General features: G+C 37.5%; 1 protein-coding gene across 3 annotated transcripts in view; it reads left to right on the top strand.

Annotated features, from left to right (window-relative positions):
* Nucleotides 1-14,998, top strand: part of LOC139721801 (uncharacterized) — a 185,128-nt gene that overhangs the window by 64,658 nt on the left and 105,472 nt on the right. For all 3 annotated transcript variants that reach the window (XM_071633125.1, XM_071633124.1, XM_071633123.1), the window contains one exon: nt 6,595-6,900. In XM_071633125.1, coding sequence (XP_071489226.1) covers nt 6,595-6,900 — 306 coding nt within the window. The remainder of the gene's footprint in view (nt 1-6,594; nt 6,901-14,998) is intronic.

A 14,998-nucleotide genomic window follows, 5' to 3' on the forward strand; every position in this document is an offset into this window, starting at 1 on the left:
TTTTTTTTCCTCTTCTTTTTCCTTTCCTTTTCTCTCTTTTTCCTCTTCCCAATCATTTTGATGTCAGTTGACATCGGTTCGTTTATTGTGTTTTATATTGATGTTTTGTGTATTTTTCTGAGGGTCCCATATCGTACAAGCTTTGCTTCTTAGTGGGACCCTCCACTTCCATCCTCATCCTTAGTTGACTTGTATTATACGCTTTATGTATTTAACAAAGATGTAATCACATCTACTTTTCACTTTCATAATTTTCTTATGTACCTTTTCAAGTTTTGTTCTGTATCACAAATATCCCGTGTATACGCAATGTACATAAAGTTCTTTGTTCATTTTGATGGAGGTGAAAATAAAGTTGAAAGTTGAAAGTTGAAAGTTAACCCCTTCCATACCCTTACGCATTTTCTGGCTCATACTGATTCTTTATTTCATGAGCTTAAAACATTGAAGGTTTTTGATTTGAATATTATTCAAGTAGCAGTAATTATGTTCAAATATATACATCATCAACTTCCATCTTCGTTTGATAACATGTTTAGGTTCAATACTTCTGTCCATTCGTACCCTACTCGTATATGTAGAAATTTCCACCTTTTGAATCCCAAATTATTAGTGACACACAAATCTATAAGACATTCGGGTTCGGATATTTGGAATAATCTCCCGGATAATATAAAGTCTTGTTCAAGTATTTATTCTTTGAAAGCTTCACTTAAACGATATTTGATACAATTATATTCTCCAAACCAATTGAGCTAACAAATATTTATAGTATAGATTGTCATCTTATTGTCAATCTCAATTTTCTTCCTACAACTGCATCTTGCACTCTCACCTGCAACTGCACTGCACTCACCTGATCACCTTCCTCCAAGAGAGTTATGTCGTTGGATAGTCATTTTATGAGGCCTCCATCCATTTCAAGCTTAATCGCTTATGATGGTGGTCTCCTGCATTCAATTATCTCTGTTGTTTACTGAAAAATACTGTATATTTTATTTTATGTTTCTGTGTATCTACAATGCTCAATGCAATCACCTATGTGAATCTATTTATGTACTGTTATCGATTTATTTCACTGCACTTGTTATTCTTTGTCTTTGTACTTTTTGAAGTTTGCATTCAAATTGCATCTGATTGAATGCAGAAATAAAAGCAAACAAACAAACAAACCCTCCAGGTTCAGTCCTTTCTACTTAATACATTTTAGATTAGACGAATTTTAAAATGTTTCATCTAAAGTGTACACCAGGTCTGTTACTTCAGTAAAAAAAAAAAATGTTCCATGGGTGGGAGGGGATATCTAGATACTTTCAATTAACTGAGGTTCCCCCCTCCCCCCCCCAAAAAAAAAAAAATAGTATACACTTCTGGGATTGAAATTTTCCCAGATTACATCATAAATGTGTTTACGAGATATTTTCATCTCAATTCGAAAAATGCAAAAGCACCCTCGTATGGAGGGGCGTCGATCCTGGAGGACGGGGAGCGCGGACGGGGGAAGAGGGGAGGGGCAAACATGTCATTATGATCCCCAATGATTCCCGAAATGAGGATTTTTTTTTTTGCGTTTTTTGATAGAAAACTGGAAGGGTGGTGTTAGCACTCGCCCACGCCTTCTCCCTGCTCGTCTGACCCCTACCCCCCCCCCAGTCCCTATGCATACAAGTAGACTGTGGTTACACTTTGAACATAGACAGTTTTCCAACTATGCCACAAAATGTTGGCACCAAAACGTTAAAATGCAATCAGAAAATATAGAATCTCCCTCGTGTAGAAAGGGGAAATAAGGAATAGGGCTTATCCCTCCCACATTCTCTGTTTGACAAATGTCTAGATATTCCAACAAAAGTGTGCACCACATTGTTGAATTTCAGTCTAAAACTGAAAAAAAAAGCTCCCTCGAATATGGGAGACTTTATCTTGCCACCCTCCCATTTCTTGGTCCCCTCTATAGACTTAGTTTACTCAGGGGAATGACAATTTCTGAATTTTCCGCAAAAAGTGTGTTTCAGATCGCTTTATTTCAATTCTAATAACTCAAAAGCTACGTCTTGTGTTTCCCCTCCCAAACCCTTCCCCTAAGCTCTACCTCACTAACCTTTGTACATATAACACAAAGATAGTGCACACTCGGAATAAGAGCTAAATTCCATGATTTTAACACTTCCCTGAAAAAGCCCTATTCATTTCTTCAATAATTTTTTTTTTTTTTGGAGGGGGGGGGGGAGCGCTGGAAAAAATCGAAGTATTGCAACAAAAGTTTGCACCAGATCGCTGAAATACCCCTTATTTACTCCCTTGTGTGCTTGCTTTTTCTGTTTGAATTGCTTAACAGACAGCGTTCATAATAATTATTCATCGTAAAAAATTAATACAATGAGTTTATTCAGATAATACCATTTTATAGGCAAATTGTTCATTGTGATCTTCATCAAAATATTCTGCTACCTTAATCAAGTGGACTGTTTCAAGTCGATAAAACACCCAAACATACATAAAATTGCACCATTAACAACATCAAAATGCAAAAAGTTCTCACGTGGGAGGTGGACACCCCCCTCCCATCCCCTCCCCCTCGCTCGCTCTGCTTGCTCGGGCTCGGTGGCGTTTATGACATTCAGTGGAAGAATCAATACAAACAAATTATCTAAATGATACCATTTAATGCAAACTGAAAAACCGATAAGTCCATTTTTGACGATTTTGAAGTACGGTCTCTGTCATAAACTACAAAATAATACTTTTTAAACGATATATTGGTCGCTACATATGAAGGTACATTTTTGAATTTATGGTCAAAAGAAGCAAAAATTGTCTTATTATTCTCTTTCTCTTTCTTGACCTTTAATCGCAAATATCTCCATTTGTCAAATATGGACCTATCAGTTTTTGCGAACAAACTCTTCAATTGTTCAATACTAATCGACATCAAACTATTCTGCTACCATAAAAAAAATTGGGACTGTTTCAATTCGATAAAACACGTAAAAACATGCATCAAATTGCACCATTTATAACATCAAAAAGCAAAGAGTTCTCATAATGGGAGAGGGAACGTCCCCTTCCCACAGCCCCCCCCCCCCCCCTCTCTTGCTCGCTCCGCTCGCTCGGGTTCGGTCGCGTTCATGATATTCATTGTTAGAATTAATACATTAAGTTAATTTTATCTTATTTTTATACCGAAAAGTATAATAATCATCGACATCAAAATATATTGCTGCCAACTTAAACAGGTGAAACTGTTTCAAGTCGACAAAAACACGCAAAAACATGCATCAAATTGCACCATGTACATCAAAATGCAAAAAGTTCTCACATTGGGAGGGAAGACACCATCTCCCTCCCCCCCCCCCCCCCCCCCCTCCCTCACTTGCTCGCTCAGCTCAATCGGGTTCGGTCGCGTTCGTGGTCTCCTGAGTGTAAGAATTAATACAAGAAGTTTATTTCAATGATACCATTATATAGCCAAAATTGTTCAATAATAATCTACATAAAATGTGCTGCTACGTTAAATATGTTAGACTGTTTCAATTCTGTAAAACACGCAAAAAAATGCATCAAATCGCACCATTTACAACATCAATCACTCACTCTCCCTCACTCGCTTCGCTCCTTCGCATCTAACCACTCCCCCTAACTTGGCTACGCCTTTGATAGGCCAAAGTATTTACTAAGCCTTCACAGTGATGTCGCACAGGCGGAGCAGGAGCTAAAATACCACGATGTAGTCATTCAATTATCTATGAATATTTCATTTTCTTACTTTTTTTGATAGGAAAAAAATCCCCCAATTCACCAAAAGTGTGCACCAGATCGCTGAATTTCAGGTCTGAAAATGCAAAATCTTCCTCGTGTGGGAGGTTTGGGGGGATATCCCCCCTCCCAAACATCCCCCCGCTAGGTCGCTACGCTCCCTCGCAGATATTCCAACTCCAAGTCCCTCCCCCACCTACCATCCTTAAAACGGAACGATGCCCCTGGGATGATTGCTTTATTGACTTAAATCAAGAAAATTGATGAATACAATTAATAGCTACAGGAAGATGTCTACTACGTTATTGCATACAAAGAAATTGATATCCAAGTTACCGTTTTATTGGATTTATTTGGGCATTACGCTTTTGAAAAGGGTGGGGGTGTCAAAATCGCCTGCCAGTCAAGAAGAAAGAACATCAAAAGACAAGCGAAAGAGCAACAAAAAAAGTCTTCATACTTTTAAGGTCTGATTTTTCGCCGAAAGTCGCCTGACAAGCAAGCAAGCAAGCAAAAAAAAAAAAAAAAACCAACAACAACAAACAAACAGAACAAAACAAACAAAAAACAAACAAACAAACAAACAACAACAAGAACAAAAAGTCTTCATATTTTTGCTGCCACTTCCTTCCCACTCTGCATGCAAAAGAGTGGGACATTCAATCCCTGGTAAGTGTGTGTGTGTGTGTGTGGGGGGGGGACCAAGCTTCTCCCCCCCCCCCCCCCGGGCTGCATCGGTCCGGTTATGGGCTTGTAATCGTGGTGATGGTGACTATCGCCGATCATTCCCCCCCCCCCCCCCCCCCACACACTCCTCAGTACGTATTTACGCCGTTGCACCGAGTACATGGTGCATTCCAGGAAGAGTACTGACTGATTTTCATCCGATAACCAACAGACCAATGGTTACACTTTCACTGAATCGCATCACAGATTGTCTTTTCGAGATCAGCTTTTACTGGCAATATTGCCGGTAATAGCTGATCCCGGAAATACACCCTTTCACAGTACGATATCCTAAATACATATTATTTACTTTCTTTCTTACCTTTTTTTTTTTTTTTTGGCAGGAGCAAAACATAATCATTTCACACACACACATACACACACACACACACATACACACACACAAAAAAAATTATACATCTGAATCTCTGAAGTTTAGGTCTGAATTTGCAAACTCTCCCCCATATTGGAGGGGGTAACCTCCTCTGTAGGTCTACACGGTGATGTTGCACACGTGGAACAAGAGCTGAGTCATACAATTTTATGTGAATTTGTCTTTTTGTTACTTTTTTGATAACAAAAAAAAAGGTCATCAAAAGTGTGCACCATGTCTGAAAATGTAAAGTCGTCCTCACGCACATTTGTGTGTGTGTGTGTGTGTGTGTGGGGGGGGGGGGTACCCCCCTCCGAACGCCTCCTCCCGCTCCCTCGCACAAATCTTCCGACTCCAAGCCCCCCCCCCCCCCATCGTGAAATAGGATCTACGCACTTGTCCCTGTCAGTCCCTTATCTCTGTCGGTCGCTCCGCTCTCTCGCACATATTTTCCGTGTTTTGCCCCATCCCATGATTAAAACGGAACGATGCCCCTGCGGATGATCGCTTTAATTGACTTCAATCAAGACAATTAAGAAACACAATAGCTGTGAAGAAAATCTACTACGTTATTACATACAAAGAAATCGATCAAAATATTACTATTTTGTTGACTTCACTTGGGCATTGCGCAGAACGGAGATACGTTTTTGAAAGTGGGGGGGGGGGGAAGGGTGTTAAAATCGTCTGACAAACAAAAAGAAAAACAAAATAAAAGTGAAAGAACAGCAAAAAACAAAATCGTATTTTTGAGGTGTGATTTCCGCCGAAATTCGGCTGACAAGCAAAACTAACATTAACAAGAACACGAAATTTTCACTTCTTTTTCCAACCACTTCCGTGCTCGCGCATTATATTTCATGCAAGAAAAAAAAAATGGGGGATGCAAACATTGGAGCCCTGTAAAATGGAGGGGGGGGGGCGGCAGCCTCTGCGAGACTCCTCCCCATCCAACAGCTCCCCCCACGTTTGCGTCCGTCCGGTTATGGGCTTGTATGATCATGATTGTATGTGATCGACAGTGACCGTCGCCGGTCATCCCCCCCCCCCCCCCTCTCCTCGGTACGGCTTTACAAAGTTGCTAGATGTGCGTAAAAATTGTTTTCATATCTATACAAAAGGCGCAGTCATAGTAGTGTACACATCAATAGATTCTATCTTGAAAAGAGGGTAACTGAAAATTATAAAAACAATGCAGATTGTGAACCACGATGGCAATGACCAAAATATAGTAAACCTGACTTTGCTAGGATTGCTAAAAATGGTGATGAATCAAGTATCACTCGACAATGTCTGCCTGATGATCACTGAGTAGAACCAAGGTAAGGTGGAGAAAACGGCGCGCGCGCGCGAGAGAGAGAGAGAGAGAGAGAGAGAGAGAGAGAAAAAAAAACAAAAAACTATATGGTAGAGCATAAAGCTATTTTTTTTCCATTTTTTGTGAAGATCGGTGAATGCACATTCCTTACACTCTCTTTATGATTTTGTTCATGCTTGTCATCACAAAATATTGTAATCTTGTTTTGCAATGATAGCGGCACTGAGCATTTAAAACCTTATACATTTTTTAACGAAATATTTGTTTTCAAAACAAATTGTTGTATACAAACATGATCTCTATGCACTTCAAAGTACCTTCTTTGTACCACGGCGTCACTGAGGTAGCATAAGTTGACAAAAGATATAACACATCATGCATGCCTGAAATTGACGTTCTCAGATTTCTATATATTTTCTAGCCTCAGTGTTGGGTACTGCCGCCAACGTTAAAGGATGGAAAGGGGAAGACATTCGACTGCTCTGTGACATTCAGGAGGAGCCTCGACTTGTGCTCTGGGTCAAGCAGAGCATCTCAAATCAGCAGATACTAAAGGCTAGATACTTTGACGGGCATTTTGAGAGCTTAGAGGAACGTTTCGACATCGACAAGAACTTCAGCCTCGACATCACAGACTTGGAGGTGGCAGATGAGGGTCTTTACTATTGCCAAGGCGAACTGATCGATTACCAGGTTTTCGAAAATTTCACCATCTTGACGGTAGACTGTAAGTAATGTTTCAGGAATGAAGTTGTGAAAACATAAACTGTGCACACACACACACACGCATATATATATTTACATGAAGAGATTTATTGCAAATCGCAATAACCGCAAAAATATTGTTTTTTTTTTAGATGTTGCTATCAATCTGTTGTTCATGGACGTAGGAACATAATTGCATTATTATTATTATATATATATATTTTTTTTTTGGCAATTCGAATCATATCTCCAGTTTTTCATATTAAAAAGGTCACTTTCATCGCAGAACGCGACAACGCCACTACTCTTTCACCGCAGAACGCGATACATCCACCCGGCCATTCAGGGTCCTCGATTTGTCCAACATGGCGGCCGCTATACAGTTACATTATGCGTCACTGCACTGACTAGCTACGTATAGCCAGCTGCGCCTTAGGCTGAGCTTCCTACTATAAAGTAACCTTGCTGGCGCTAATTTGTCACACTCGCTGTAACTATACTGGTTAGTTTAGACCTAAAGCTAAGCCTAAATTAAGGCGTCAGGATCGGACAAAAATATGAATTTCGACGACACAGAAAAACCAGTGGAACCGTCCCTAACACACGAAAACGTGGAATCTGCAAAGAAAATCGTGAGCGAGAATCGGACTCAAGTAAATGCGACATTCATTGTACGTATGTGTATGCGTGTGCATACATGTGTGTGCATGTGTGTGTGTTTGTATGCGTGCGCTTGCGTGTGGGCAAGAGACGGTAAAACACGAGTGTGCAGTGCTGTTTTACATGGTGTAAACCTTTCTTTGCTCCTCTGAACTCATTCTTTATTGTGCAAGTGTGTGTTTTTTGTTCAGTTCAGTTCAGTTCAGTTCAGTTTTTATTTCTGCATTTCAAAATCAATTCAAATCAACAAATCAACAAAATACTTACATAGTCATTTACAGAGCTAATATTCGTAACGTTTGGATCATACATACATTTTCTTTTTTCAAGAACGAATATCATATATAAAAGGAAGCAATAGGAAATGATAAAAATGAAATGCAGGGGACAATCATCATAAGCTAAGCTTGACGAGGAAGATGGTCCCAGGTAAAGCGATACATAAAGAAAATCTTGCCACTCACTGAGTGGGGGGTAATTGTGCGAAGGGCACAATAAAGAGATACATAAAGTAATTGTGCGAAGGACGTGCGGTGCAGTGCGGTGTGCATTGTGTTGAGATGAATCTTGGTTTGTACGTTGAGTGTTATTTTGTGTATCAGTGTGATGAGGTGAATGTAACTTCAGTTATGGCCGTGAACTCATTGTTTACAGGTGTTTGTTGACCAGGTGGTATGAATACTTATGTGTCAGAAGTATTCTGGATTATGAGGGTGTTTTTTAGTTCTCGTTTGAAAATGTTCAACGACGTACATTGTTTGGAATTAGGGGGTAAAGAATTCCAAATATCTGGTTCATTATGTTTTAATGATTTTTGAGCTAAAATGATTCTGGGTTTTTCGAGATGGTAATCGGACGACTAGCGTGTTGGATATGAATGAACGGTGGAATTTGGAGTGAAGAAGCCATCAAAAATTTTTGGAAGACAATTAAATGTATATTTATATATAAAAACAACAGTTTGAAAGGTGTGAAGATCCTCAATTTTCAATGTTTTTAGTTGACGAAATAGGGGACTGGATGGGGATAAGTAACGGGAATTGGTAATTAAACGTACAGCACGTTTTTGGAGGGTAAGAATTGGATTAATTTTAGTTGAGCCACAGTTTCCCCAAACGATATTGCAGTATGTGATATGTGGTAAGATCAATGCATTATATAGAATAATCAGGGAAGTTTGAGAAATAGAGATATAAAATTCCTACAGTTCTTGAGACAGACGTGTGGATATTATGAATGTGATCGTTCCAAGTTAAACTCGAGTCAATTGTGATTCCTAAAAATTTAGTAGATCTTACTGCATTTAAGGATAATCCATCAATATTAATATTATAACTGCTGTTAATGTTCTGTGAAGCAGTAGGTTTGAAACGTATAAAACCTGTTTAAGAGACATTAAGGGATAATTTATTACATATAAACCATTGGGAGACTTTGTCTATTTCCGTGTTCAGAGTATTACATGTAAACAGTGTTTCGAGGTTCTCATGGGAGTAAAAAATATTCGTGTCATCCGCAAAAAGTATAAATTTAAGAGTTTTTGATGTATTTATTATATCATTGATATATACAAGGAACAGTAGGGGGCCAAGAATGGATCCCTGGGGAACACCACATACAATATAAGAATTCGGAGATTTAGATGACTTAAATAGTACATATTGCTTTCTGTTGGATAAATAATCAATAATTCAAGAAAGTGCTAAACCACGAATACCATATCTTTTTAATTTATAAATTAATATATCATGATATATGGAATCAAAAACCTTTGATAAATCCATGAAAATTCCTATAAGGTGTTTTTTTTTTGGAAAAGATTCAGTAATCTTATCTAACAATTGAATTATAGCTAAATCGGTGGAATGGCCCTTTCTAAATTCAAACTAATTAGGTATTATTAGGTTATTTACATGAAGAAAAATATAAAGGCGTTTATGAATATTATTTTCCAGAATATTAGAAATACTAGGTAATAATGATATTGGTCTATAATGTGTTAAAAGAGAAGGGTTGTCTTTTCTTTTGAAAACTGGAACTACTTTTGCAATTTTTAATGAGTTTGGGTATATTCCAGAAGACAGTGAAAGATTGAAAATGTAAGATAAAGGTGTGGTTATTTTTTTGATGATTTTCTTCAGTATATATGTGACCGTGCACCTCAAAACGAACATAAAGTCGCACACACTGATTTTGCGTGGGGACTGAAAATAAGTGGAATGGGTCATCCTAGCCAATCTTGACTTTTTCATATTTTCTGAAAGAGCAAGTCTTCTTTTACATTATGCTAAAATTTGGTATCATAAAACGGGCAGGAAAGTGTGTTTTTTTAGCAGTTTATCTCGAACATTTTTGGTAGAATAGTGTGATTAGGTGTGTCTTTAGAATAACTTTTTCATTTCTGAAAAACCTTGTCCACACTCTTCACATTCAACTCTAGTAACTTTCGAAAGGATAGGGCTACTCCTTTGAAAGTTGGCATTAATTATGGACAGAATGTGTTAATGAGGCACGCTTAATTTCAGTTTAATCTGATAATCCCTTCATTGTTGTTACTCTGGTGATTGACTTCCTGTTTTTTGTCCCATTCATCGCACAGCCAGCACGGTTTGGTAAAGACTAAGCGCTTGAATAGACACTGTACTTCAGAGCCTCTTTTCTCAGTTCACACTTTTCCTGAGTTTGTGCTTTCTTTCCAATATTTAGATAGGTTAGGAGAATCCATTTGATTTAAGTTATACATCATTTTAAAGCTTAAAGTCTGCTCTTTCAGGATATGGTCTTAACTAAAAATTCATGTCTGGCGACTTTTTGTTTGTTTTGAGGTGCACGGTCACTGTGACCGTGCACCTCAAAACGAACATAAAGTCGCACACACTGATTTTGCGTGAGGACTGAAAATAAGTGAAATGGGTCAACCTAGCCGAACTTGACTTTTTCATATTTTCTGAAAGAGCGGGTCTTCTGTTACATTATGCTAAAATTTGGTATCATAAAACGGGCAGGAAAGTGTGTTTTTTTAGCAGTTTATCTCGAACATTTTTGGTAGAATAGTGTGATTATGTGTGTCTTTAGAATCCCTTTTTCATTTCTGAAAAACCTTGTCCACACTCTTCACTTTCAACTCTAATAACTTTTGAAAGGATAGTGCTACTGCTTTGTAAGTTGGCATTAATTATGGACAGAATGTGTTAATGATGCATGCATAATTTCAGTTTTATCTAATAATTCCTTCATTGTTGTAACTCTGGTGGTTTACTTCCTGTTTTTTGTCCCGTTCATCGCACAGCCAGCACGGTTTGGTAAAGATTAAGCGCTTGAATAGACACTGTACTTCAGACCCTCTTTTCTCAGTTCACACTTTTCCTGAGTTTGTGCTTTCTTTCCATTATTTAGATAGGTTAGGAGAGTCCATTTGATTGGAGTTATACATCCTTTTAAAGCTTAAAGTCTGCTCTTTCAGAATATGGTCTTAACTAAAAGTTCATGTCTGGCGACTTTTTGTTTGTTTTGAGGTGCAGGGTCACATATACACTTATTTCATCATGGCCACTAGATCTACTTGGCTTTAATCTGTTAACAATCCCCAGTATTTCTTCCTCATCTGTTGGGGTAAAGAAAAGGGATTTGTCGCAGTTTGGTGGAAGAAATTCAGTAAAGTTTAAATGAACATGTTTGTTTATTTATTTTTGAAGCTAATTGGGGGCCAATATTTACAAAGTATGAGTTAAAAGCATCAGATATTTAATCAGGGTTTGTGAGTTCTTTGTTGTCTTTATAAAAAACGGACGGTTTCCTTATTATTTTTACCTGTTATTTCATATAAGTTTCCCATAAGCCATTTACGTTATGCTTTTGATTATCAAACTTATCGGAATAATACATTTTACAAGAAATACGAATCAAATTACTGAGTATATTTCTATATTTTTTTTAATCGGTAAAATGTTTTGTATTGTTGGTAGTAATCGCCAGTTTATACAATTTATTTCGGGTTTTTATTGAATTGATGATTCCCTTTGTAATCCAGGGATGTTTGTTCGTTCTACGTGTTTTTTTTTTCTTAACTAAAGGAATGTTTTTTTTTTCGATAATAATATAAAAGTTTATCTAAGAAAATATCATAAGCTTTATCAGCGTTATTTTGGAGATACACTTCTTGCCATTCTTCCTTCACTAAGTCAGAATTAAGTAATTCAATATTCTCGTCTGATTCTTGTTTGTACATTATTGGCCTGGGTTTTGAAATACTTTTGACGTTTTCAGAATAACGAAGAATAATGAATATCGGTAAATGATCAGATATATCATAATATAAAATACCATTAATGAATTTATTTACAGAGAAGTTAGAATTTAGAAAAAATATTATCAACAAGGTTTTAGATGTTTGGGATATTCTTGTTGGGTTATCAATATGGGAATGGAAAGCATATGAAAAAAGAGTAGTTTTTAATTTTACCGCTAAAGTATCTATTTTCGTCATGTCAATATTATAGTCGCCGATAATATAAATTTCCTTATTTTCTTGTGTAATTGTGTTAAGGCATTCATTAAAATTTTCTAAAAACGTTTCAGTTTTATAATTTGGTGGCCTGTATATAACACCAATTATCTTATTTTTCATTTTATCATTGATAATTTCCACAAACAGGCTTTCACAACCTTCAATATCAATATCAGTTCTTATTTTACACGCAATTCGTTATATATTTGTTTGTTTGCTTTTATTTCTGCATTCAATCAGATGCAATTTGAATGCAAACTTCAAAAAGTACAAAGACAAAGAATAACAAGTGCAGTGAAATAAATTGATAACAGTACATAAATAGATTCACATAGGTGATTGCATTGAGCATTGTAGATACACAGAAACATAAAATAAAATATACAGTATTTTTCAGTAAACAACAGAGATAATTGAATGCAGTAGACCACCATCATAAGCGATTAAGCTTGAAATGGATGGAGGCCTAATAAAATGACTATCCAACGACATAACTCTCTTGGAGGAAGGTGATCAGGTGGGTGCAGTGCAGTTGCAGGTGAGAGTGCAAGATGCAGTTGAAAGAAGAAAATAGAGATTGACAATAAGATGACAATCTATACTATAAATATTTGTTAGCTCAATTGGTTTGGAGAATATAATTGTATCAAATATCGTTTAATTGAAGCTTTCAAAGAATAAATACTTGAACAAGACTTTATATCATCCGGGAGATTATTCCAAATATCCGGACCCGAATGTCTTATAGATTTATGTGTCACTAATAATTTGGGATTCAAAAGGTGGAAATTTCTACATATACGAGTAGGGTACGAATGGACAGAAGTATTGAACCTAAACATGTTATCAAACGATGATGGAAGTTGATGATGTATATATTTGAACATAATTACTGCTACTTGAATAATATTCAAATCAAAAACCTTCAATGTTTTAAGCTAATGAAATAAAGAATCAGTGTGAGCCAGACCCTGTACCTCAAAACAAACAAAAAGTCGCCAGACATGAATTTTTAGTTAAGACCCTATTCTGAAAGAGCAGACTTTAAGCTTTAAAATGATGTATAACTCAAATCAAATGGACTCCCCTAACCTTTCTAAATATTGGAAAGAAAGCACAAACTCAAGAAAAGTGTGAACTGAGAAAAGAGGCTCTGAAGTACAGTGTTTATTCAAGCGCTTAATCTTTACCAAACCGTGCTGGGTGTGTGATGAATGGGACAAAAAACAGGAAGTAAACCACCAGAGTAACAACAATGAAGGGATAATCAGATTAAACTGAAATTAAGCATTCCTCATTAACACATTCTGTCCATAATTAATGCCAACTTTCAAAGCAGTAGCACTATCTTTTCAAAAGTTATTAGAGTTGAAAGTGAAGAGTGTGGACAAGGTTTTTCAGAAATGAAAAAGGGATTCTAAAGACACACCTAATCACATTATTCTACCAAAAATGTTAGAGATAAATTGCTTAAAAAACACACTTTCCAGCCCGTTTTATGATACCAAATTTTAGCACAATTTAAAAGAAGACCCACTCTTTCAAAAATATGAAAATGTCAAGTTCGGCAAGGTTGACCCATTTCACTTATTTTCAGTCCTCACGCAAAAGCAGTGTGTGCGACTTTATGTTCGTTTTGAGGTGCCCGGTCACATATATAGGGCTACCCCTCCCCCTCTACCTCTCTTACGATCAGAGCGAAATATTTTATATCTATCAAGGATAAACAAATTTGGAGACGTGTGCCCTAGCCAAGTTTCAGTTATACCGATTGCGGAAAAGGGAAACTTTTGTTGTTGTTGTTGTTGTTCATTTTCCATCTGTGAAGATGGCTGGATAGCCCATATTCAGCTACACTAAGCTGGTCTTCCATGGGGTCCAGTTGGATGTGGGGTGGGACCACTTCACCGGGTTAGACACCCTGCTCTTTGCGATGAATGAATGAAGCGGGATCTTTTACGTGCATGAGCTGTGACTCTCTCATACACGGGACCTCCATTTTATGTCCTATCCGAGGGACAGAGTGTTTTGCCTCTTGCTAGAGGGGACGGTATGTTTACACACAACATTGCTCAGTCCAGACTCGGGTTCGAACCCGGGCCGCGTGATCGTGAGGCAGACGCGCTACCGACTGAGCCAACTCACCGCCCTAAAACAAAGAAGAAGTAGTTCAAATGAAAGAAGAAGTAGTTCAAATGAACTAAAATTTTTGTTTAAGCTTCTAGCAGTCCAGTGGAATAAGCTAAAATCTTTAATGGGGTTAAAATTAGTGTCATCATTCCTATTTGTGGAATTACTACGGGAATTATAAACATAACTTGCAGTGGAATCAAGTGAAGATTTGAACATATTATTAAAATATTCTGTGTGCATGTGTGTGCATAATGTGTGTGCATGTGTGTGTGTTTGTTTCTGTTGGTGTGGGTGTATGTGAATGAAAAATGAAAGAGCAAGAGAGTTGATAGTTTAGCAATGTATAACATAGTCTTGTGTATACCTGCCTGTTCCATTGCCTTTTCTTGTATTTCACGTCTGTTTGCACGCGAGTTTGTGTGTGTGTGTGTGTGTATGTGTGTATGCGGGAGTGTGTGTGTGGGTTTGCATGTTTGTGTCTTTGTAAATGTGTGTGTAATGTATGTACCAGCTGCCTAAAAAACTCCACAAAGAACTTTTCCACAAGAACTTCGAGTGCGTTTGTGCGTGTGTTTGTGTGTGTGTGTTCGTGCGTTCGTGTGTGTGTGTGCGCATGGGAGAGAAAGAGTTTAATGAATCTGTTCGAAAACTTAGTCTTTCTTCATGCCCGCAATCTGCACTATGCATGTGTGCGTGTGTGTGCTTGTGTATGTGTGTGTGCGCGCGCGTGCGTGTGCATGTGTGTATGTGTGTGTTTGCATGTGTGTGTTTATGTGTGCTTCTGCCCCAAACAACTCCAAAGTGTTAATTAAAAAAGAAA

Source organism: Diadema antillarum, unplaced genomic scaffold (genome assembly GCF_040938485.1).
Source record: "Diadema antillarum isolate AM-2024a unplaced genomic scaffold, OU_Dant_1.0 scf00000150, whole genome shotgun sequence".
NCBI classification, from domain to species: Eukaryota; Metazoa; Echinodermata; class Echinoidea; order Diadematoida; family Diadematidae; genus Diadema; species Diadema antillarum.